The sequence below is a fragment of the Centruroides sculpturatus genome, unplaced genomic scaffold (assembly GCF_000671375.1).
Source record: "Centruroides sculpturatus isolate CEXI.00-Female unplaced genomic scaffold, Cexi_2.0 scaffold504, whole genome shotgun sequence".
NCBI classification, from domain to species: Eukaryota; Metazoa; Arthropoda; class Arachnida; order Scorpiones; family Buthidae; genus Centruroides; species Centruroides sculpturatus.
Window position 1 is genome coordinate 259,392 of NW_019384908.1, and position 25,385 is coordinate 284,776.

Consider the following 25,385-nt stretch of genomic DNA (forward strand, 5'->3'; position numbering starts at 1 on the left):
TATAAGACACTGTCTTATTTTCGGGGAAACACGGTAAGTACAGTACATCTCAGAAATACGCAAGGTGTCTTTTCGACGGACCTGTTCTGGATTAATTGACTATTTGGACTCTATTTTGTGTATGAAACCTACGTTGTAAATATCCTTTATGTAAGTTTTATCTGTTATTATAAACGTTTTGTGAACTGAACGTGTGATTTTGGAATTTGACTTTTAGTATATTTATTTTTGCGTCTTTGAATCAAATAACAATAAAATACACACGCAAAAAACACTTTCGGAATTCCACGATTATTTTACGATTTTAGAAAGAAGACAAAATGAAGAAATTAAACATAGCATTACATCAAAAACTACGATTATGACAGTTTCAGTTTTAGAATGAAAACTCCTCAGTTTTTACGTGACATAACTCGTTCGTTTTTTAATGCCCAGTCTAGAATGGATGTACAGTACTGTACAGTATAACTTCACTTAAACCAGCATGCCGGTTTTTACCGTACGAAAATATCTGATTTCATGGTTTCCCTGGATAGATAGACCAGTATGACAGTCATTCCGCGAAAATACGGTACAATTTTCATTTTATTATACATTATTTACTAGTGTTGCAACAAATAGTATATTCGGCCATGCTATTCGGCTTGATTAACGCACGTACGAAAATTGGCGCGCAAACCGCATTATGGCAAGGACCCTGCTCTCTATTCGCCCGCTGTCACTATGCTTCGCCAATCGCGTTAATTCTTGACAGTTGAAGCGGACAGACACGAGCGTCATGGCAGTATGTGATAAGTGATGATATCAAATTTGGATAACAATGAAATGACCTACACGTGTAAATAACGGAAAAATAACAGAGAAGGACCGCGAAGTGAAAATAAATATGAAATTGAGTTGATAACATAAACAAGTCGAGACAGCTTATTGGCGCGAAATTCGTGGCCATGAATGCCAAACAATTGTTGTCATAACTTCGGAAAGCTAAATGCTTGTAATGAAAGTCACTTAGCGTGCACGGGCGAAAACCTGGGGCCGTTCGAGCTACCAAGCTGTCTCGAATATGTGAAATCATAACTGACTTATACCGACGTCCTATTGTCTCTTTTCTCCGTTATCACCAGGCTATGAGTCACGTAATTGTAAAATGGGAAATCTACGAAAAATTGACGAATCGAAAGTATCGTGAGCGCGTATTATGATGTATGCATAGGCATACGTGGACTAGAGCGATAGAGGAAAGAGAAAGGGAAGAGCAAAGACGAGCGCTTAAAAAGGATAGGCAGGGTCAGACTCTCGCTGTCAGATGTGTGACGATTTTCGAACGAATAGGTGTGTATGTGTGCTGATCTTTGTAGTAATTATAAATTGTGAATACTTGTGACTAATGTTATGTTCTTTTTTATTTTGTGCATGTTATAAGTTATAAATAAATATAAACAAACAACACTAACCCGATAACATTAAATCTAAATACGAAAATGATTAACTGTTTTTGTTATGTCTTACTCCTGTTTTTAGGTATTCAGTATTCGGCCGAATACCGAATAGTAACCGAATATTCGTTACATCACTATTATTTACGTATTTTATTTATCATTTTCATGTTTTAATTTCTTATTTCGGGTATTTGGTATTTTTACCTTAAATTATGTGAATTTGCTGTTTAAGTTCATCGAAATTTATTGTTTAGTGTCGGGAACGGATTAATTCACTTTCCATTGTTTCTAATGGAGAAAATTGATTCGGGCTTCGAACTACCTCCTGGAACTAATTAAATTCAAAGTACGAGGTAGTACTGTCTTATAAAACTGTGCATTCTTTTACCTAGTTAACAGATGCGAGATGATCATTGCGGCGCAGGCGATATTCTGTTTGACAACATACTGTATTTCTTTTCGCATGGGACTCTTAAGTCCGTTTTTAGTCTCTAACCTACAATCTAATGTTATAATTTTTACTTTTTTTAACATTATTAGACAACAATGGGCGCATGACAGGCCAATTCTGTCTTAAATGAAGCCGTCGTGTCTGTTCAAAAAGTAAATTCTTAAAACTGAATGTTTATTTAGTAATTTGATCTTTCCATTTTATAATAATCTGTTTGGAACGAAAAGTTGGTTGTCACTGTCTGTCCTACGATTTTGCCAACTTGCCCTTCTTTATCAGTGAGAAAACGAGTCTCTTATCCCATGACGCGTTTTTAAGTCTACCGCAGCATAATATCACATTTATAAGAAACAAAAGCAATCTATTCTTCAAAAACATTTATATTCGTCATGTGTCTGCTAAAATTGACCAATTACGACCCAAGATGGCGTGTACGCAATACATCACGGGAGCGTGACGCGACCTTAATGTTTTTGGCAAGGTCTATAAACATAAGAACAGTAAACTACAATTTCTATCATTTAGCAGACATTTACGGTCACACAAACATTTGTAATAGGTTGATCTTTATAGATGAAATATGTGATAAAAATACTGTCAACAATTATATTTTTAAAAAGAAAAATTCACTAATTTTATTGAGCTGTTTGTACAAGGCAATATTTGTACCAATATACATACTTTAATGTAAACTGTACTATTCGTAAGGCAAACACGTTTAATGAAAAGCCAAATATTTGGCTCGAGCGTGGAATAATGAGAACCAAAATAAACTCGCTATCAAGATGGAGTCGCATCGAAGGCACCATCGTGTCATGTAAGTATGAACGAACGGCGGAAGGGTTACGACCGAAGCATACCCGATTTGATGGAGATAAAATCCACTTACATCTATTCGAGGACGATTATAAAATTTTACAACAATAGGGAGGGAAGAACTTATTTGGCAACGCGAAATTAAAACAACAGCTGTTGGTTACAAACTTAATAAATAAAATATGTATATTAGATTACATGTTTTGGCAAGTAGAATAAAAAATATCACAAGTATTTGAATTCGTGTTTAAAAGTATTAAGAATCTTTTGGAATTTATAAAAAATTCTTGTTAAAATTATTAGGTGGTTACTAATTCTGTAATTTATTCCGTAACACTCGTTAGATTAAAAACAAAACACGAAAATCGTTAACCCTGAGCCATTTTGTATCCGATTCCCTGATTAGAAAAAGAATTGCGCATTCTTTTTCTTTGATGATCTGTTCTCGTGCAAAAAGTACAAGTTGCTTGACGTTCAAGTTCAATCGGTTTTCTGACAATATAGTTCTTTTAATGATTTCAACTCGTCGATGAGAGCCTTGTTCTGGTTTTCCAGAACGGCCACGCGATTCTCTAAACATTTTATATATTCTTTCTTCTTCCTTCTGCACTCTTTAGCAGCTTCCCTAGATAAATAAATATTAATTAATGGTAAGTAATCAAATACGTTATTATTTTTAAAATATTCTATTCAATTTTTTCAAAACTAAATTCTGTTATTGTCATTTACCATTTAATGTACTGTACATTTTTTTATGGAATGTACTGTCTTTTTTTATGGAATGATGATTACTTTAAAAAAACTTTACTACTGAAAGCTAGTCAATCCAAAAAAACAATGAAATAATCTTCAGTGGAAATATTCTTGTGTTTCTATTAAATAGATGACGATTAATTTTATATTTGGAAGAAAAGATTTCTAATTGTCCAATATGCAGTCGACCCCCCCCTATAACACTGTTGATTTTTTCGTTTTATATGAATTCCATGTTGTACGAGTCACTTAGATTTTACAAATACGTGTGCCAGGCTGTGAACGGCTCACATATTTGTAAAATCTAAATGACTCATACAACATGGAATTCATATAAAACAGAAAAATCAACAGTGTTATAGGAGGGTCGACTGTATTCTAAATCTATTAAATAGTTTTCTTAAACTATTTAAGCAAAAAATCATGTGATCTAGTATATCTGGGAATAAACTGTCAACAACAAACAGACACTCTGAGCCGGTGCATAAATATATATCTTTAAAACAGCCACCCATTCAACTTTCAACAAATGCCTACTTTGAAATTTGAGAAGCCATACTTTAACAAAACTCACTGTCATTATTAGAATAATGTAATTCTAAATAACTAGTTGTGCCTGTTCCAATTATTTGCATTCAATCAAAGAGAATCTCCTGGAAGAGTTTTCTAGTGCAGTGGTTCTTGAACTTCTGGTGTGTACCGCTTGGACAGAAATACAAATCCCTGAGTACCCCTTCTGTAGATTGTAGAGGCTTCTACACGTGCTTTTTGTTTCTATGTTCTTCTGTATGGTTTTGGTAGATTCCATTGGAGATAGTAAGTTCAAACAAAACTCAGCATGTGAGATTTTCTGTATGAGTTTATTGGCATATGTGGGTTTAGTAGGACATATCTGCATATATCTCCACTTTGCTTCTATATAGATAGTCCTTTCTATCACTCTTATGCACTGGATTTCTTTTTCTACTGTCCATTTTGGGCATCTTGAGGAGATTGCTATATGATTTCCTCCACAATTTACATACAGATTGGTTTGGGCAGCTACTTTCATGTGGTTGTTCCTCATAGTTTGGACATCATGTTTTGCTCCAGCAATTACATTTGGTGTGTCCATAAGCCTGGCAGTTACAACATCCGAGCGAATTTGGGATATACGGCTGGACCCTCACAATAGTAGTAATGCAATAGCATACCTAAATTGTAAACTCAAAAAACATACAATGCCAGATATATACCTCTTCTGATATTTGGCTGGCCATTTCACCCAAAATGCCAAAAAAAAATATTTGATTTAAACAAGTCACTTTAACCTTAAAATACCTTTGGCATGGCTTTGAAGTACACAATGAGCTGATAAATGATAAACAAATATTGACATGCACAGAAACGACATTACTTTCCAGTCCCCCTAATATAAACTATGTGGGAAGTATGTTCTCATAAATATTACATTTATAAAAAATTCTTGGGCTGCAATTTGAAAAAATTGTAGACCTATGGCATTCTGTCTGTCTGTTCTTCCTTAATCTCAAGAAAGGAGTTACCTACATGAGTCAATAACAGATGTGGCAAGCTTAGGGCAGGAGGTCCAGATTAACTATATATGAACTTCTGGTTTGTAATGGAAGTCATATTACTTCAAAATTTTCCCCTGAACAGAGTTATATAGATGACTGACACAACTCTATTGCTAACAGTAAAAGTATGATGTACAGGGGCAAGACACTACTAAAAGAATTGAGAACATTGCAATGATGTCACAATAAATAATCACTTACAAGTTAGTAGAATTAGTTTGTTACAGCAATGCAACACAAGCAATCTGCCAAGGGGAATGCATCCCAGGAAGTGTTTTATGTAAAGCTGGACCCTATTTAGGTATTACTAATGTGAAGAAAATCCAGAAAACTGCTCGCTGTGACAAGCTCAAACCCACGACTAACTAACAACCAGAGTTCAGTGATTTTATGCATTTTGCTACTGGAGAGCACTTATTAGAATTGTGTCATCCGTGTGTATATTGTCGGTCTCTGCTGTAAAAAAAAAAAAAAATTTGTTTTCTTTTGCTTATAATTATCTTTGTGTATATATACATATTTTGCCAATGTAATTAATGTAAACAATTGTCACGATTACTGTGTACGCGCGGTTTTATTTGTGTTTTGGGTGGTTTTTGTGTGTCAGCACGGTGTTAGTGGTGGAGGAGTTATATATAGTGGGGAACCGGAAACAAGGCATTCTGGTTCCTGGCGTTCAGGTGTGAAGGTGTGTCCTTTGATTTGTCTTCGGTGGACTCTTTGTGTAAGCTGCCACGTGCCAGGCCTAAGCTGACCTCTTGTATTGTGATCCGATATAATCATATTTTTGGTACATAAAACTTGTTTGATCCTATATCGTACTCGCCCCATCCTTTCGTGACATATCATTTTCATTCACCCCTGCGAATATCATCCCTCAGATATTCGCAGATTCCACAGAATTAAGAAAGTACCATTCAGAAATGAAAAAACCCAAGCCGTTAGACGTGGAAAATTAAACACTTATAGACTTTTTATGGGGTAACACTTTTGATTCCATGCAGGCAAGTGCTATGTGGTACCTGTTGCAGTAATGATATAGTGTGTCTATTTCACGCTATATCAGGGATGTCCAACCTTTTCGTTTCTCTGGGCCACAATATACTTGTGGCCCATAGAAACAAAAAGGTTGGACACCCCTAATATAGCGTGAAATAGACACACTAATCCTTAAATATACACGTATATTTAAGGATTTACATGTCTAGATTATAGTAACAAGTATTAAAACTTTATCACGAAAAAGGATATTTTAAAAAATTACTTCTACAGACATTTTTAATTTCTACTTTATAATAAATAAATCGATCTATTTCTAAGGAGACAGACAAAAATTTATTTGAAAAAAAAATACAAATATTTGGGTCTCTAATTAATAAAAAACCAAAAAAAACACCATTTTAAAGTGCATTTTTATTCAACTAATATATTTATAAATAATATGTAGCCTAAAATGTAGCCAATGCGCCAAATGATATTTTTTATGCCAAACTAAAAAAAGGGTAGCCAAATCTTGCAATGCTGAAAGGAATATTAAATAAAACTAGAGTTGGGATTCAAAGGATTAAAAAATAAAATATTTATAAAGGTTTACGGCTTTGTGAAACTTCTTTTTAAAGGTTTATGCCGTTGAAATAAATAAATAAAAAAAAAATTTGTCAGTTTTGTTTACACATTTATTGGGCCACATTGGAACTTGCCTTGGGCTGCATGCGGCCCATGGGTTTGACACCCCTGCTCTATATCATTGTCACAATAATCAAACAAATAAACTAAATATAATTCTTACAATATATATATTATATTATTTTTCTGAAGTTTTTTCCAATAGGTGGCACTATGCATAAAGCCAGCATATGGAATGTAGATAGAAATCCAATCAATATTTTGGGATGGAATGTACAACATTATCTAAGTTAGAACTATGTGAATGTAACTATGCAATGTAACTGTAATTGCAGAGTTTCATAGCAATTGGTTGAACAGCTTAGGAGTGTGTAGTGAACAAACAAAATTCTCATTTTTATATATAGATTACTGCTGTGCATGCTCTAGTCTCATGCAAAGAAATTTGACAGAGATTAGGCTATAAGATCAACAACTTTTGCACATCCAACCATTCACAAAATATGATCAATTAATTCTACAATACATCAACAAATGTTTAACTTGCTAAAATATGTCTATGAGACTGAACATCAAAAACACATTTTATGGTTAGTTTTCATGTTGATTTACTATCAAAATGTCCTCAAAAATGTGTGTTAGACAATTATTATTGTTTTTCAAAATTAACATATTAATAGAGAGATTATGTAGAGAAAACAAAATACAAAAACAATTACCAAAAGTAGTTTGTTGTTTTATATTTTATATCACTTACCTATTTTTTAATAACCGCAACTCTCGTTTTCTAGATGCCTCTTCTGCTATTTGGTGCTGGCTCTGGATGTTTGAAGATGATGACATGACAACACCCTGTGGCAGACCTGAGGCAGTCGACCCTGTTCTTATTTGATATGCTTGAAGATCGGCAGCAGATACTGTAACTAGCAGTTATGAGAATTTATACTTATTAGAAGTGATACAATCTAGATATAATTTGTAGACTTTTAGTATCATGTAGCAAAAATAAACTTTTATAAAGTTTAGTAAAAAAGTTTAATTACCTGGAACAAAAAACTGTCCATCTTGACCCTGAGCGGCATACTGGACGATTGTTCCTGTGGTCCCTGATGTAGAATTAGTCATAGTTTGAAGATTAAGTGTCTGAAGGTTGCTCAGACCACCTTCTTGAGTCCCAGTTGATAATTGTATTGCCGATGCTGGAACCACTAATTAGTTTTAAAATCAACACTAAGTCATATTTCATATTATAAAAGATTTATTATTGAGAATTCATTAAAGAAATACCTTTCAGTAAACCTGCTGCTGTATGATATCGAGTATTACCGACAACTATTGTGTTTCCAGTGTCAGATTCCTGGCTTGATGTTTCAGAGCCACTAGTCGTCGTCGTCTCTTCTTTAACATCATTTGTTAAACTTGCAACTGCACCTTGTGTCTCTGCAGATGATAGTTCACTCAGTATCTTTCGATATGATGGTCGCCTTGCAAGGATTTCTCTACGTTTTCTTGATTCTTCCGATGAAATGTAAGAAGCTACAATTCCATCACTATCGTTATCTTCTTTAGTTGTCTGTATGAGCTGTAAAAAGTATTGTCCTACATATTAATAATTCTAATTGTTAATTTTCATAATTTTTAAAAGTACAAAGAAAAACATAGAAAATTTGAAACAATCAAAGTGCATTTATGATATTTACAAATAATTTTCTTATATCAGATTGTTGTTATATCAGATCACTTAAGTTGTTGAACAATTTATTGTTAAAATGAAAATGTGTTCAGATTAATTTTGATTAAAATTGTTTATAAATTATTTTTATTAGTTTATTTGATAAAATCTCAAAAATCATCAAGAAAAGAAAAATGCTCATAGGAAAAACCCCATCAATTCAATATTGGTTTAAAATATAAACTGCTCCTTCACTTGCTTCAGCTAAATAGAAAGAGAATCAGGCTAGCAGTTTACATTTTTAAAACAATGCCAAATCAATGGGTATTTTTCCTATGAGCATCTTTCATATGAAGATTCTAAAGATTGTACTTTATGTACAGATATCTTTGCTTAAGTAACTTCTAAAGAGGAAAAAATGGATATTCAGTCTTAAATCTAACAGAGAAGAGGCAACTTGTAGTTTTCCAAATTCTGTAAATCATCTTCAAAATGTTTTTAAGCAATATAAAGCATTTGTAACACATGTTTTGTCTAACAAAGTTTTATATTCAAATTACCAAAAGATTTGCAGATATTTTGACTTGAATACAAAATTAAATTTTACTTTCTATAATAGTTAATATAACATTATAATTCCTCTTGAAATGATTAACCAAACTATCAGTCTTTGAAATTCCCCCCGTCTCTTTCCACTTTACAAACATTAAGAGGATTTTTTTTCCAGGCCCATGATGGAACAGCCAGATAAAGAGAAAGAGAGAGACTACCCCTCTGAAAAATTCTTGGGGTTTATCACCCATTTAAATTCAATCCTGGGTCCTACAAAGCAGTTGGGCCAATACCCAAATTACCTGTCATTTAATCTGCAGAAGAGTCTTTGAATTAAAACTGCTAACTTTATGGTATCAGGACAATTTTTTTCTGATATTCTAACACCTAAAAACTTGTCAATATATTTATTTTTTAAAAATTATTCTCTGGGCAACAATGAGACTGTGGAAAATAATATGAAAAATGTTTTTAGAACCAGACTTCTGAATCTTAAATTAATTAAGGAACATTTTTACACATTTATATTAGGTGATTTGCATGTTTATTTCTATCTAGTTAATGGGTGATTTTGTTTGTTTTTCAGATTCTTTGGACATTTTATAACCAACTTTCAGAATGCAATGCCTTTCCTTAAACTCAAATTTAGAACCAAATAAGAAATAAAATTTAAATTTGTAAAAATTACAGATAGTGGAACCTAAATGGAATGGAGAAAAATAAAGTCCAGCAACTAGTTTCCAACTGTTATGAGATTTTATTTTAATAACAACATTTATGTGAGGGTCAGAAATTTCATGTTGTGGACTTTAATTTTTTATAAATTTTAATTAAATTTTAAATGCAACTTTATAAAGACGGAACGAGTTGTTAAAAAATTAAGAGAGAAAAGGGAAAAATAAAATCGATAAAATCTGGTTAAAACCCTAGATTCCCACGAGTTAGGTTCCTTGTTGAAATGAGTACATCTCTGTGTCACAATTGTCACCTGTCATCTCATGGTCCAAGGAGATCGTCATCCCTGACGAAAACGGGGAAAGGCCCGAAAAGATGACTTCATATAAAAAGGACAGGCATGGTGAGTAAGATCGGGGAAGTTATGAATTGATTGTGTGTGCACGACATGTCCACCTCCCGCCGAGATCACCTTCGAGAACTGTACCTGTATGTTTATTTCCTCGCCGACTGAATTTTAGAATATCAACGAACTTCAAGAGAACTACTTTGGAAACCAAGGATTTGGGAACTTTATTACTCAAAAATCAGTATAAGTTAAGGTATTTATCCTGCCCACGCACTATTGTACGTTCTCTCTCTCTCTGCGTAAACTAATCGCGAACTCGATTGTAACCAGAAACGGAATTGCAGAAAAGATCCATGCTGAACGCGATTCACGTAACTTATATTTAGCCCTATACTAACTTTGTAACCTTAAATTCGGATGTATAACTAACTTAGATTTAAAATAAATAAACGGTTATTTATGGTTAAAACATCTTTGAGTGCAGTTCCTTCCGTTCTTCTCTCCGTTCACTCCGTGCAATAGTTTGTGCTTTCACTGCAACGTTCTTCTCTCCGTTCACTCCATTACGGGTCCAAACCTCATATGTAACTGCTCGCGTGAACTTGTGGTCTCTGCATTGACCTACGAACACAGTGGTGTCATCCTGACGTGGTATCGAAGAGATACCGACTCAACGGTCACATTTATATTATTAATCATAATAAATAAAATCGTGTGTGATATCATCTGCCATGATTGTGTTATAAAATGGAAAAAGCTTAATTTTGAGGGTAGAGGTGAGTTTTATAAAAAAAAAAACTGCATATGCTAATAAAATAAAATCTTCATTAAGTCTGACTTCTCTCAAGATATGATACATGACTTCTATCTTCCCACCACTTTGACCTTTAACCATCAAAATTGAATAGCATCAATGTCCAAAATAGCTACCAGATCAAAATTCATTTCTTAATCTATTTCATCCTGAGATATTAAATGAAATAGATGCCAATACATACACACACATGGAAGTTTCCTCCTTTTTTTTTTTTACTTTTTTGGATTCAGGTCTCAATGTTTGCAAAAGACCCAGAGGTCAAATTTGTCATGACTCCAATACCTTTCCTTGTTATGTGTACATAATAACCAGGAAAAGTACAGTCAATTATCCAACATCTTAACAAATAAATTTTGTGTAATACACAACAATTCATTTGATTCCTCAAATCAATTACTTCTTCATTGCAATAGTTTGTGCTTTCACTGCTAAACCCCAACACTACCATAAAAACTGCTAACTGCTTCTTATTCAGAATTCAAATAGTTTAAGCAACAATGAATTTTATCATTGAGTAAGATAATAGGAATGAGATTCAAATTCAGATGGTTCTCCAGATGACTCCAAATTAAATTGTTCTAAATTATTTCAATATTAGAGATATATTAAATTCTATAGGGGCAGCCATTTATTTGGAACAAATCTTAAAAGATTCTAATTAATTTGCTGATTTGCCTTTAATCTGTTTCAATTATTTAGGACAGAATGCCACAATGCCATTTGATCAGGATAGTGATTGGTAGATGGCATGCTTATGACATGTGATAGGGACACTGGGTATGTCATCATTGATTTATTCAGGAAAAGCACTTGTATAAATTCTGCTTCCAATATACTAAAGATAACAGGATGCTTAATCCCAGAAACAGAAGTGTGAATGCAGAGATAGCCATTGTGAAAACCTCATATCAATGGCTTTAGTCTTATCTGCACTCTGTGCAAGAAGTTTTGGCATCCAGCAGCCTAATCAATGTATAAATAGTAAAATTTTGCACCCATTTTCTCTTAGTGTCTTGTGCAACTATACAGTTAGATCATACCATCTAAAGCTGACACCACTTGTGAGTGAAACCTAAGCAAAAGGAGCTAAAAAGTTGTCACAAAAATTTAAAGGCAACAAATGGTTAATTGTCTCGACAGAAATCTTGGCATAGCATTAAATTGAAGAAAGTACAGTAAGACCCCGCTTAACTCTGATTCAAATTAACACGGTATTTCATTGATTCGTATATAATATGATTATGCCCAAACACGAACCAATCAGCAAAAGGTGGCAATTCATTGTAGTGCTGTACTTCCCTTAAATCCATGTTTGTTTTGTGCAATTTTGGAAAAAATATAACATCACAGATGCTATAGGAAATATCGACTTTGCTTGGCAAGAATTAACTGATAAATGCATGAATGAAGTGTGGAAGTAGTTATAGCTGAAGGTATCCAAGAATTGTCATCGAGAAGAGCCTATCGCTGTATCGTTACATTGACAAAATTGTCAGCTTAATCGATACAGGAGATGTAGACGAGCAGGATATTGGGTTATTGCAGGTTTCTGGTAAGAGCCTTACCAATGACAATCTTCAAGAATTGGCAGAACAAGGAATTCATGTAGAACTGGAAAATAGAGATTCTGAAGACAAAGAACCCAAAGAATTTCTCTACAGATTTCCTTAGTAAAAGTTTGGTAACAATAACCAAAATCATTTATAAATTGTAGCAAATGATCCAGATTTTGATAGGAGTGCCAAAATGAGGTGGTTTGGATGCAATCTTCTGCTACCGACATTTGCTTAAGGAAAGAAAAAGAAAGCAACTAATGAAACTACACGACTTCATTGCAAAAAACAAGAATTTCAGAAGAGCCAGGACCTTTGTCACAAAAAATTAACGTTATATTTCTATGTGCCTATGTTTGTGTTATTTAACATATATTATTATGCAAAACTTTACATAAAAATAACTTAAAATTATAGTGAAATGTGCTTATTTTTTTGGTCGCGTGTTCCCCTATCCCTATTTACTGTATATTAAAATTGTTTCACTTTGTCGTCTAGGAACGCATCCCCCGCATTAAGTGGGGTCTTACTGTATATGGCAACAAGAGCAATGCTTATCTTATAAGTGTTGAGTAATTTTTATGAATTTCTGTTGTTAAGTTACTTAAAATTTATACATATGACATCTACATTATCCATGAAAAAAGCCCATTTTATTGTGCTATGGCAGATGATTTCCAGAGTTACGAAGATGTAATGCTGCTGGATTTCAAAACAAGCGATAGAGCACATAAATGTATTACGTTGTTGAAATGAATCAGCAGATGATAAAAGAGTAATTTTCCTAATAACTAAAAACTAAGTCTTGATGCTTTAATTAAAGAACTTACCAGAATTACTAAACTGTTCATTCTATTATACTAACACAAGAGTGACATCCTCATCAATAAAAATGGAGAAGATAAGCAATAGAAATTTGATAACCTTTAAATTAAAAAAATTATAAAACTACTTACTATACTTTAATATTAATTCTGAATATTTATTCTATATTTGAAATTTTCATTTGCAAATTTTTTTTTATAACACAATATGTCTAGAAAGTTACTAGATTGATTCAATACATAGAGAGATGTTATTGATTTACTTCTCACATTTTCTTTCCTTTTCAATATATACATGCGTGAGAAACCAGGGGGCAAAGAGGGCTATAGACCACTTAGTCGGCAACCAGTTGGTAAAACCTGTTCATTTGGTCACTGGATGGCTTTTATAGATTATAAAAGACAAGGAAATTGCGAGATTTCTGTCCCCTGTCAAGATCTGACATCAGTTAGGATAGAGTTAAATGTGTCCTAACTCGCAATTATTCTAATCTATTTGGTTCACAGAGTTCAAAAATTAAAGGATGGCTATTAGTTGAGTGGTGAGTGCAATGGGCAAGTTGATAGGGTCTAAAAGCCAAAAAATGGAGTCGACATCTGGTTTAAACAAGTTAACAAATTTAATATACAGTAATACCCCAAACTTACGCGATAGGTGGGACCAAGCGGTAACCGCGTAAGTTGGGGTATAATTTTGCATATAAATAATTTTTAATTGGGGCCTGAGACTAAAGAAAACAACAATTTAGAAAAAAATGTTTAATAAAATCTTAGATAATATAGGCCTAATTTGTTATACATATGTATTATTATTTTACAACTTTTCACATTTACTTGATTATCACGCCATAATTTTAACATTGTTTCCATCTCAGCGATAATACCATGACGTTTACGAATGATGCTTGAATTTAATGATTCAGCATTTTTCACAGCTTTGAAAATTTTTTTTTTTCCTTTTATAATTGTTCTGACCGTCAATTCCGGTAGATCAAACTTCTTTGCCAATTCACAAATTTTCATTTTTGTATCGAAGTCTTTAATAATGGGTACGTTTGTAAAATCAAACGAGTTAAATGCGTTAGTAACGAATCGTTTTAAAAATCTAACGAAACAGGAATAACGATGATGTCATTCTCGTTTAACTCGTTCCACTTTATTTTCCAAAGATAAACTTTTTCTTTTCTTGTTTGATGCAGAAGAATTAGTTCTACTTCGTTTGGATGACATAGTACAGTCTCTCAAGTCTCCGTAGATATAACAAACACAGAAATAAATAACACAAAATAAATTGTAGCTATGTGTCGATTCGACACGACATGTCCGAACATGTAAGCTGAACAATAGTGTGGGGGGAGTGAGTAATCAAGAGTTGCATGGCGCTCAAACAAAAGATGAATCGATGAGATTTGAAAATCGCGTAAGTCGGGGTAGCGTAAGTTGAGGTATTACTGTATACGATATAAACTTAGATTACAAGGTAACTATGAAAACATAACTACATATTAAGTGTAAGTATGGTGCTTGCGAGGTTCTAAGGAAATCATTCCTGTTCTATCTACGTCTTTGAGAGAGTTTACAAATAATCTACCGAAATACATCTGAGAGAGAGATTCTCTACCTCTGTGGGGGAATAGATGAGGTTGAGTCATAGTCGATGGCTTCCTCATCGTATGGCAGATCTGACCAGGGGTCTCTGCCTGGATAATGACGAGTATAGCCTGGGGATGGTGCCCGTGGATCTAGATTGTAGGCCATCGGGTAGAGCTTCTCCTATGCTCTGGGTATGTCCACCAGAATATATTGAGACAGGGAGACTCGGGTTATCTGCTTCTATGGTGGAGTCCACCCCGAATCTCGAGTTCAAGCTCCTTTTATCCTCCTAGGCCTGGGAAAATGATCAGGTGATCAGCTGTTTGGTGATGAAGTTGCAGGTGTGAGGTTATAGGTGAGTCGTTGATGACGCTAAGATGCCATTTAAACAGAGCTGATAGTACAATATTTGGTTCGAGACTTGTTAGATTCATCCTGTTTATTCATTTGAAGGTTGACATTCCCCTCTTTTAACAATAGATTGTTATAATTTCTTAACAGTTGTTGATGAGAAGGGCAACATTCAATCCTTTTTCTGTGCAATGTTTTCTTAATGATTGCAATGGAGAAATGGGTTAAAAATTTCCTTAAATTAGAGACAAATTGGGCTCTAGATCTCACAGTTGCATGGTTTTAGAAGTCCCTGGAAGGCCTGATGTGATGACAAGATTGTTGTCACCAGATCTTTTTTAGAATGATTTTCTGATAATCAGTCACTATTTTCTTGAATTTTTGTCCTTGTGAAAACTTTGAGTTTTGGAAAATATCTCCTGGGATAGGTCCAGAAAATATGTAAGATAAAAGATTGTTGTCATCTATTGTTTGTCTATAAATCAGGTTACAAACATTGAAATGTGCACCATTGTGTTGAGGAAGAGGAATCATTCTCTGCTTTGATGAAAATTTGGTTGAATTTGTTGGGTTATTTTGAACAAACAATCTATAACCTGTTGTAGAAAAGATTCCAGAGACTGCTTATAGTATTCTTCAGACACAGATTTTCATTGATTATGGATGGACATCCATCCAACAAATGTTAACCATTACAGCAAGATTTGTATTATTAATACAGATTGGCTTTGATAACCATTCATCTCTGTGAGTTCTTTTCATCAATTCAGAGAGTTCTGATAGTTTTGCATTTGAAATACAGCATGACTGCAGTTTAAAGCTCTATTTTTCATACAAAGATAAAAAAATTTGCACTAATAAATAAATAAACAAAAATTGATTACTGAAAAATTCATGCATTGCCCAACAGATAGCACAATTAGCTAACCTCTTAAAGTCATTTAAGGAACATTCCAAACAAACTCTATTACTTTCAAGTTCAGTAACAATTTGAAGTTTTTACCAAAATAAATCTTTAGAAAGTATTTAATTTTGAGTGTTGTGAATGCAGATATTTTATAGTTTTATATTAACAATTCAGTTATCAATAATTAAATTCAAGTTTTGACATCTCTGAAAATTTCTAAATAGAAAACTATTATTAAATATTCATCTGTTCATTAAAAAAAAATTGTAAACTTCTATAAAATTGCATTCTTGTTTATGATTTTTAAATTAGTAAAAATTGGATTTTTACTAATTTAAGGATTTTTGTCAATCCTTATTATAGAATCTTAATAAGCTAAACATTTTATAAATTGACAAATTTAGTATATTTCAAATTTTAATTTAAATCTAGCCTGTGGGCAATTAGACTGTCTTTTTATGTGCCTGTAATGGATTTGGCCAGGTCCACAATGAGACCCAATACGTATGGATCAATTCATTTGTGAAAATTTAAGGAGCTAACCACAGATTCAAACCAAACTTGAATCACCAAAGCAGCAGGTTGATATGCCTGCCATTATTGCAAGTTACTGTTGAAACTTAGAGTTTTGAATTACAGAAAGGACTAGAAATTCCAAACTCCAGACATAGATAAAAAAAGAAAGAACATGTCTTTTGTTATTCTGAAACCTTTTCATTAAATTTTAAATGTGCTATATAAAAATTAGTTTAAGAACTTCAATATTGATAAAATTTTACAAAAATCTTACTTGAACAGGATGTACATTATTTTCTCCTTCTGTACTTTGAATTACAGATCCTTGTCCTCCAATTTTGTTCAAAAGTATGACATTCTTTGATAACTAAAATTTTAATTAAAAATAAATAATTCTTATAAATTCAGTTTTAAAAATATTGCAAAATTTTTATTTAATATAAATAAAAAAATCAATGTGCAATAAAGAATGTCCAATAGCTTTGGATCCATTACAAATAACACAGAATTTTCAAAAGTATTACAACTGTAATTCATGTAATATCCATCTATTATGTCTTAATGTTTGTGTTCACTATGACTCCACTGTAGGCCTTATGGACAGCACCTGGAAATGCTGCAACAAAACTACTTTTCTAGACTCATAGATGACCTCTCTATTAATTTTTCCCCAAATTCTTTTCAATGCAGAAAGTTTCAGTTGGATTAAATTGTTCTTGATACCTGACTTTGAAGAGAGCCAGGTATCAAGGTTTGGGTAGTACATTGGGTACATTGTCCTTCTTTGAGACAAAATTAAGATTTATGGAAGGAAGGTAATCTGTCACTTTTTTGGCATAATGATGCCAAGTCCAGCCAGAACAAGATTTCCTTGATTTTTTTTGATGTTTGGTTATAAACAGGTTTAATCCCTTCTTCATACACTTGTTCAAGTATGTATCAGCATTCTTAGCCCCTCTGCAAAGTATGGTTGTGAAGTGTTTCCATTTACATCCATGGCTTGCCACACTAACAAGGGGAACCCAGGAGGTTGTCATCATTGATTTCGATGAAATTTTGTGGATGTGTAGTATTTACTCGTACTTAAACTTTACTAAAGCCATAGGACCCACTATTCAGGCATTCTTGAGAAAAATCACGATTAAAGTTTTTCTAGAATTATTAATACCTATGCAAAAGTGCCATTCATGTGTTCATGGCATGGTATGATCAGTTAAGGTGTTGCATGAAGTGTTGATGTGTGTGTTTGAATCCCAAGAAAGGTAATTTTTTTTTACATTTAACTTAATCTTATTGTTATTAAATTTGTTATGTACAATTTTTATACCATTTGTAATTATTGAATTTTAAATTTATTATTATTTATTATTCTTTATAAAATATCAGAGAATTCAAAAATTATTTTTCAACAATTTAAAATTTTTGGCACAAAAAATATACATGCAATAAATACTTACAATTACTGTTTCATAAGAATATGACAACATTTTGGGTGGTATTTATCATAAAAACAGGACCCTTCTCAGGCTCACAAGAGCATATTCTACTGCCTCGAATTATTCTCTTCAGGTCATCAATAGGAAAACACCTCTGGATCTTCATTTGAGGCACATTGCTTGTACTTGTCGTGGCCTTTCCTAATATGATATCATTATGAACTCTACCTCCTATGCTGAAAGCACCTATGAGACAGATATACCATTTACCAACCTCCCCCATCCAGCAGTGAGATGTGGGTTTGACACATCCTTTACAGTTGCTGCTGATTATACAATCTTCACAGATGGATCAAAGAATGCAGAGGGCACGGGCTCAGCCTTCGTCGTTTTTGCCAATGAGGAGGAAATATATCAGAATTCTGGCACTCTTCATCCCAACTGCTCTATATTCCAGGCAGAACTCTGTGCCATTTACATGGTTGTTCAATGGTGTGAAGCCAATCTCACTGGAAGTAGAGTTACAATTTACTCTGATAGTGATTCAGCAATCAACGCACTTAGGAATCCCAACAACCTTCATCCTCTGGTTAGGAAGATTCTAAACCATATACCTTGTGCTCAGAACTCCTATTTCCTCGAATGGATGAGAGGTCATCAGGGTGTCCTAGGTAATGAATGTGCAGATCTACTTGCCAGGGAGGCTGCAACAATCAATACCTCTGGTCCTTTCAAGTATTCAGTGCTACCTGCTTCTTTTCTTAAACTCCAACATTGGAACTACAGCTTGGATCTCTGGCAGCAGAGATGGGATAGCTACAATGGCCTTGCCAGGAACTTTTTTCCATCTATTCATGACCATCTTTTTCACCGCTGGGATAGTCCGGACTTTGAAACCACCTAATTCTTCACTGGACATGGGAGATTCCAGGCCTACTTACAGAGGTTTGGCACATCTTCAATGGACATCTGTACCATCTGTAATTGCTGTGATGGGGTTGAGCACTATATATACATGTGTCCAATGACTGAGGATGCTAGAGCAAGAGCAATGCTAGGCATTGCCCTTGCTCTTAGCCACAGGGGTATTAATTGGCCTTGTGAACTTCATGTCATTCTTAAGGATAGTGACACCTACAAAGCATTCAAAAAATTGATTCATAAGTATCACATACGCTCTGTCATTCATTAAGTTGGTCAACTCTGTCATCGGGCACTATTTTCATTTGTTCCCTGCACATTATTATACATATCATTATTCGTTCTGCTGCAACATATATATATCTGTGTAATGTTTATTATTACTATTAGTATTGTCTATTTTATACTACTGTACATGTTATTCTACTTTCAAGTTATGTATCACATCGGTTGATTTGTATCGGTCATCTCACCATCTGTTCATACTTCTTCTCTATTGTCATACTGTTTGTACGTTATCTCTCTGTTATTATGTATATATTTACCTGTGCCTTGATATATCTCTGTATTTAACCCAATTATGCTCTGGCGGTATCGGGAGTAAATGAAGATAAAGTTAAAACGTAATAATTCAGTGCACCATGCATGCGATCATTGCTACTTCATTTTATTTTAATAACAAAGGGTGGAAAACAAACTTCATTAACATTTTTGAAAATATTTTTTTTGTGTGTTATTTCAGATGCAAACAATGCATATTTTAACATGTCACAAAAAACTGGTGTGCCCAACTGGTTATGATTTAGAGTGTATTTTAATAGAATCTTCATGATTGGCTATTTCTCTATTGGTTTTAAAGTGATAGCTACAGTGCACTAGTGCTCGTTGATGCCAAATGAATATTCATATCTCACAAACCAAATACAGTTTAAGCAAAAAGTCTCCTATAAAAATTTGTCTAACATGCTTAATGGTTTTATTTATATTATCCCTCTTTGGGGTCACTGGTGAATGAAAAGAGAATCCTAGCTGTCAACTTCAGTTGCTTCCTTTTCTATATCAAAGGGACTCATCCAATGAACTCTAGCGATACACTGACCTCTCCAGAAAAACTGAACAGTCCAAGCAGAAAGCATAATTTTCATCTAGTTTTCTTTCCTGATTAAATTAGGCCTATCTATTTACTAATATAGTGGGTGATCAGTTAATGAACAGATCGGATAACGAACACTTTTGCAAAACATTTTTATGTTCAGACAACAACACATGATTGGATAACAAACACCCCACAGAGCAAACACAAGAAGAATCGATGTAAAATAATGAATACTGATTGTTCTTCCCTTGTCTTTGGGCAACAATTCAAAACTTTTCGGAGTGTGGGAGACATCAACGCTCAAGCTTGTATATACCAATCGGATAGTATTCCTCCGAACTCTGAAACTCTCCCTTGTAATTCCAGCCTTTTATTTTTTTGACAAAACAATTCTTTTGTGTATTCACGAGACTGTCGGGTAGCCACTCATCAAGTTTTGCGTCTGTTTTTCTTTTCGAAAGGTGAGAGTATAATAGCAAAGGTAGAGAGTGGGCAGAAGATGCCTAATGTTGCTGGCAATATGGCATAAACAGGTCTACAGTAGGTCTCAGTTCAATCTTATTTAAGAAAAATACTGTATAATCAAGAAGACTCCAGCAGCTAAAGGAGTAACAAAAATCACATCTGAGAAATAAAGAGCATTGAAGAGTTCATAATGGAACCTGAAATGGATCTGACGACAGAAGAACGCCAAGAACTCTTGAATGAACAAACACCAAGAAAACGCAGTGAGATATGTTTTCTTCTGAAAAAAAGGTTTAATGCTGATATATGTTATTAAAGATCCTGTGAAGAAGTGGAAGGATGTCAGAACAACGGTTTTAGAATGACATCCAAACCAGGTTGAGGCTTGGGGATCTCTACAATTACAACGCTATTAATTACTTACGAAAAATCCTGAAGAGAAAAAAGCAATCGACATGAGACAGATTCTTTAACCCTTTCAAACGGAAAAAACATGACTAATAAAATCGCAAGACTGTGTACGTATGTATTTTTATTATTACATATAAATAAACATAGTAAGAAAGTATATTTTTTATTTTTGGGGTCTCCAGAATGAATTAATTAAACTCCCATTAAAACTTACAGAAAATCGATAATCGGTTAACAAACAATTCAGATAGCGAACAAAATCTTGGAACGGATTATGTTCTTTAACTGATCACCCACTGTATACGGTAATCTCTAATTATTCCAATTTTGTAGCCTATTAGTTTGTTGGGCTGCAATTTGAAAAAATTGTAGACATGTCCAGAACGAATTAATCAAATTCCCATAAAAACCTATAGTAAATCGATAATCGGTTAACAAACAATTCAGATAGCGAACAAAATCTTGGAACGGATTATGTTCTTTAACTGATCACCCACTGTATATTATATACAATATATATAATACAGTAGAGCATCAATTATCCAAATGAATTGGGGACTGGGGTTGTTTGGAAAATCGATTTTTCGGATAACCGATTATGTACGAAAAAATATATTAACCTATCCCATATTGAAATTTGTTCAAATCCTGGCACATCCTTAAATACCCTCTCATGGTCGTTCCAGTGCTGCTAGCTAAAACATGCACACCAACAAAAACAATAATGGAATAGCCCAAGACATAGCCAAAGATTGCAGCGCCACAGCACTAGCGGAAATTTAAATTTTCCAACTGGAAAGCTTTTGGTTAATTGACGTTTCAGTTGATCAACATTTGGATAATTGATGCTCTACTGCAGTGTTCCGCAACCTTTTTCTACTCACGGCACACCTCTGACTCGACATGACTCAACACTGCACACCAAAATGTTATTCCTCTCAAAAACGTATGATATGATACTATTAGTAGAATTTCGTAATGCCATAAATCTATCATTATTATGTTGAGTTTTTTGAGTTACACTCAGTTGACACCGATGGCTGTGTATTATGCCAGACACAGCATAGTAACCAAAACAAGAGAAAAATTAAATAAGTGTGTCAGTGTGTGTCTGTATTCAGGAATTTCCTAACAATATGATATGTATTCAATATAGTGGCCTTCTGTAGCGTGATGTATGTGTTTCTATTCAATTTTAATGTTCCCAGGCTTATGTGTAGCGTGTAGTATGACACCTGTAGAGGAGAGAACAACAGGTATAATAAGAACCCTATTAGGGATTGCATTCCAGCTGGATCCAGCACAGATATATTATCTATCTATCTATCCAGTGATTTATGGTTTTTTTTTTTTTAAAGAAATAAAACATTTTTTTTTAAATACTTAAGAAACTTTTATTATTTAGACTGGTCACTATACCGTAAATCAGTAAAACTTCTTACACATTTAGGTAGTAAACTTAACTTTGGTTTGGTTTAACACTTGCAATAGAGATAATTAACTTTAAATGTTTAGTTAGATTATAATTATAATGTAATCATTAAGTTAAATAATAGCAAAGGTAATTCTACTAATTAATTTATATTAATATATTATATTATAATATGTAAGGACGGATAATCAGTGGCTAAGTGGCTATCAGTCTTACCAGTTTTCTTATATAGGCTCTACATATCAGTCTGTAGTTATTTATAAGTAATTTAATTATTAGTGTTAGTAAAGTAGTGAGTAANTTTGCAAAACATTTTTATGTTCAGACAACAACACATGATTGGATAACAAACACCCCACAGAGCAAACACAAGAAGAATCGATGTAAAATAATGAATACTGATTGTTCTTCCCTTGTCTTTGGGCAACAATTCAAAACTTTTCGGAGTGTGGGAGACATCAACGCTCAAGCTGGTATATACCAATCGGATAGTATTCCTCCGAACTCTGAAACTCTCCCTTGTAATTCCAGCCTTTTATTTTTTTGACAAAACAATTCTTTTGTGTATTCACGAGACTGTCGGGTAGCCACTCATCAAGTTTTGCGTCTGTTTTTCTTTTCGAAAGGTGAGAGTATAATAGCAAAGGTAGAGAGTGGGCAGAAGATGCCTAATGTTGCTGGCAATATGGCATAAACAGGTCTACAGTAGGTCTCAGTTCAATCTTATTTAAGAAAAATACTGTATAATCAAGAAGACTCCAGCAGCTAAAGGAGTAACAAAAATCACATCTGAGAAATAAAGAGCATTGAAGAGTTCATAATGGAACCTGAAATGGATCTGACGACAGAAGAACGCCAAGAACTCTTGAATGAACAAACACCAAGAAAACGCAGTGAGATATGTTTTCTTCTGAAAAAAAGGTTTAATGCTGATATATGTTATTAAAGATCCTGTGAAGAAGTGGAAGGATGTCAGAACAACGGTTTTAGAATGACATCCAAACCAGGTTGAGGCTTGGGGATCTCTACAATTACAACGCTATTAATTACTTACGAAAAATCCTGAAGAGAAAAAAGCAATCGACATGAGACAGATTCTTTAACCCTTTCAAACGGAAAAAACATGACTAATAAAATCCCAAGACTGTGTACGTATGTATTTTTATTATTACATATAAATAAACATAGTAAGAAAGTATATTTTTTATTTTTGGGGTCTCCAGAATGAATTAATTAAACTCCCATTAAAACTTACAGAAAATCGATAATCGGTTAACAAACAATTCAGATAGCGAACAAAATCTTGGAACGGATTATGTTCTTTAACTGATCACCCACTGTATATTATATACAATATATATAATACAGTAGAGCATCAATTATCCAAATGAATTGGGGACTGGGGTTGTTTGGAAAATCGATTTTTCGGATAACCGATTATGTACGAAAAAATATATTAACCTATCCCATATTGAAATTTGTTCAAATCCTGGCACATCCTTAAATACCCTCTCATGGTCGTTCCAGTGCTGCTAGCTAAAACATGCACACCAACAAAAACAATAATGGAATAGCCCAAGACATAGCCAAAGATTGCAGCGCCACAGCACTAGCGGAAATTTAAATTTTCCAACTGGAAAGCTTTTGGTTAATTGACGTTTCAGTTGATCAACATTTGGATAATTGATGCTCTACTGCAGTGTTCCGCAACCTTTTTCTACTCACGGCACACCTCTGACTCGACATGACTCAACACTGCACACCAAAATGTTATTCCTCTCAAAAACGTATGATATGATACTATTAGTAGAATTTCGTAATGCCATAAATCTATCATTATTATGTTGAGTTTTTTGAGTTACACTCAGTTGACACCGATGGCTGTGTATTATGCCAGACACAGCATAGTAACCAAAACAAGAGAAAAATTAAATAAGTGTGTCAGTGTGTGTCTGTATTCAGGAATTTCCTAACAATATGATATGTATTCAATATAGTGGCCTTCTGTAGCGTGATGTATGTGTTTCTATTCAATTTTAATGTTCCCAGGCTTATGTGTAGCGTGTAGTATGACACCTGTAGAGGAGAGAACAACAGGTATAATAAGAACCCTATTAGGGATTGCATTCCAGCTGGATCCAGCACAGATATATTATCTATCTATCTATCCAGTGATTTATGGTTTTTTTTTTTTTTAAAGAAATAAAACATTTTTTTTTAAATACTTAAGAAACTTTTATTATTTAGACTGGTCACTATACCGTAAATCAGTAAAACTTCTTACACATTTAGGTAGTAAACTTAACTTTGGTTTGGTTTAACACTTGCAATAGAGATAATTAACTTTAAATGTTTAGTTAGATTATAATTATAATGTAATCATTAAGTTAAATAATAGCAAAGGTAATTCTACTAATTAATTTATATTAATATATTATATTATAATATGTAAGGACGGATAATCAGTGGCTAAGTGGCTATCAGTCTTACCAGTTTTCTTATATAGGCTCTACATATCAGTCTGTAGTTATTTATAAGTACAGGTAACCCCCATATAACACGGGAGTTATGTTCCAGAAAATTGCCGTGTTATGCGAATCTGTGTTATATGAAACTAGTGCAAAAAGGGGGTGTTAGGTTCCAAAAATTAAAAAACATGTCGTTAAACATTACTGTATATGTTAAACATTTATTATTCATTTTTTTCATAGGTAAAATACTTATTTAAGTAAATATTTTACCATAGGATTATTCATTTTATATGATGATCTCAGCATGAGCATCATCAAATGGTAACAGTTTGTGGGTGCGTCCGTTAATAGCGGTCGCTCTGCAACGGGAGTGTGCTGCTGTTTGTAGGCATTTAGGAATGAAGGTAAAAGAAAGATGGCGGCACCCGCACTATCGATAGTATCGTGTGGAGGAATCTATAATTCTAAAATGAGTTTTTAAAGGCAAAAGAAGGGTCTCAATTGTAAAAGTTAACCACTAAATGAATTATTTATTGAAAGAGCATTCAAAGTAGCCATGAAAGCAATTAGAATGCTCACGCGGAGTTATGCGGAGGTATAAAAGAACGCACCCTTTATTACATTTTATGTTGTACGAGTGTTTTACCCAATTCCCGAATCGTGTTAGAGTGAACCCGTGCTA

General features: G+C 33.6%; 1 protein-coding gene across 19 annotated transcripts in view; it reads right to left on the bottom strand.

Annotated features, from left to right (window-relative positions):
• Positions 1–3,148: 3,148 nt before the first annotated feature.
• LOC111631595 (cyclic AMP-dependent transcription factor ATF-1-like) overlaps positions 3,149–25,385 on the bottom strand; it is a 57,654-nt gene continuing 35,417 nt past the window's right edge. For 17 of the 19 annotated variants that reach the window (XM_023375872.1, XM_023375876.1, XM_023375874.1 and 14 more), the window contains 5 exons: positions 16,746–16,838; positions 7,950–8,244; positions 7,706–7,870; positions 7,420–7,585; positions 3,149–3,331 (listed from right to left, as the gene is read on the bottom strand). In XM_023375872.1, the coding sequence (XP_023231640.1) occupies positions 3,187–3,331; positions 7,420–7,585; positions 7,706–7,870; positions 7,950–8,244; positions 16,746–16,838 (864 nt within the window). In that variant the 3' untranslated portion in view covers positions 3,149–3,186. The remainder of the gene's footprint in view (positions 3,332–7,419; positions 7,586–7,705; positions 7,871–7,949; positions 8,245–16,745; positions 16,839–25,385) is intronic. The other 2 variants (XM_023375869.1, XM_023375868.1) reach the window with 2 other exon arrangements.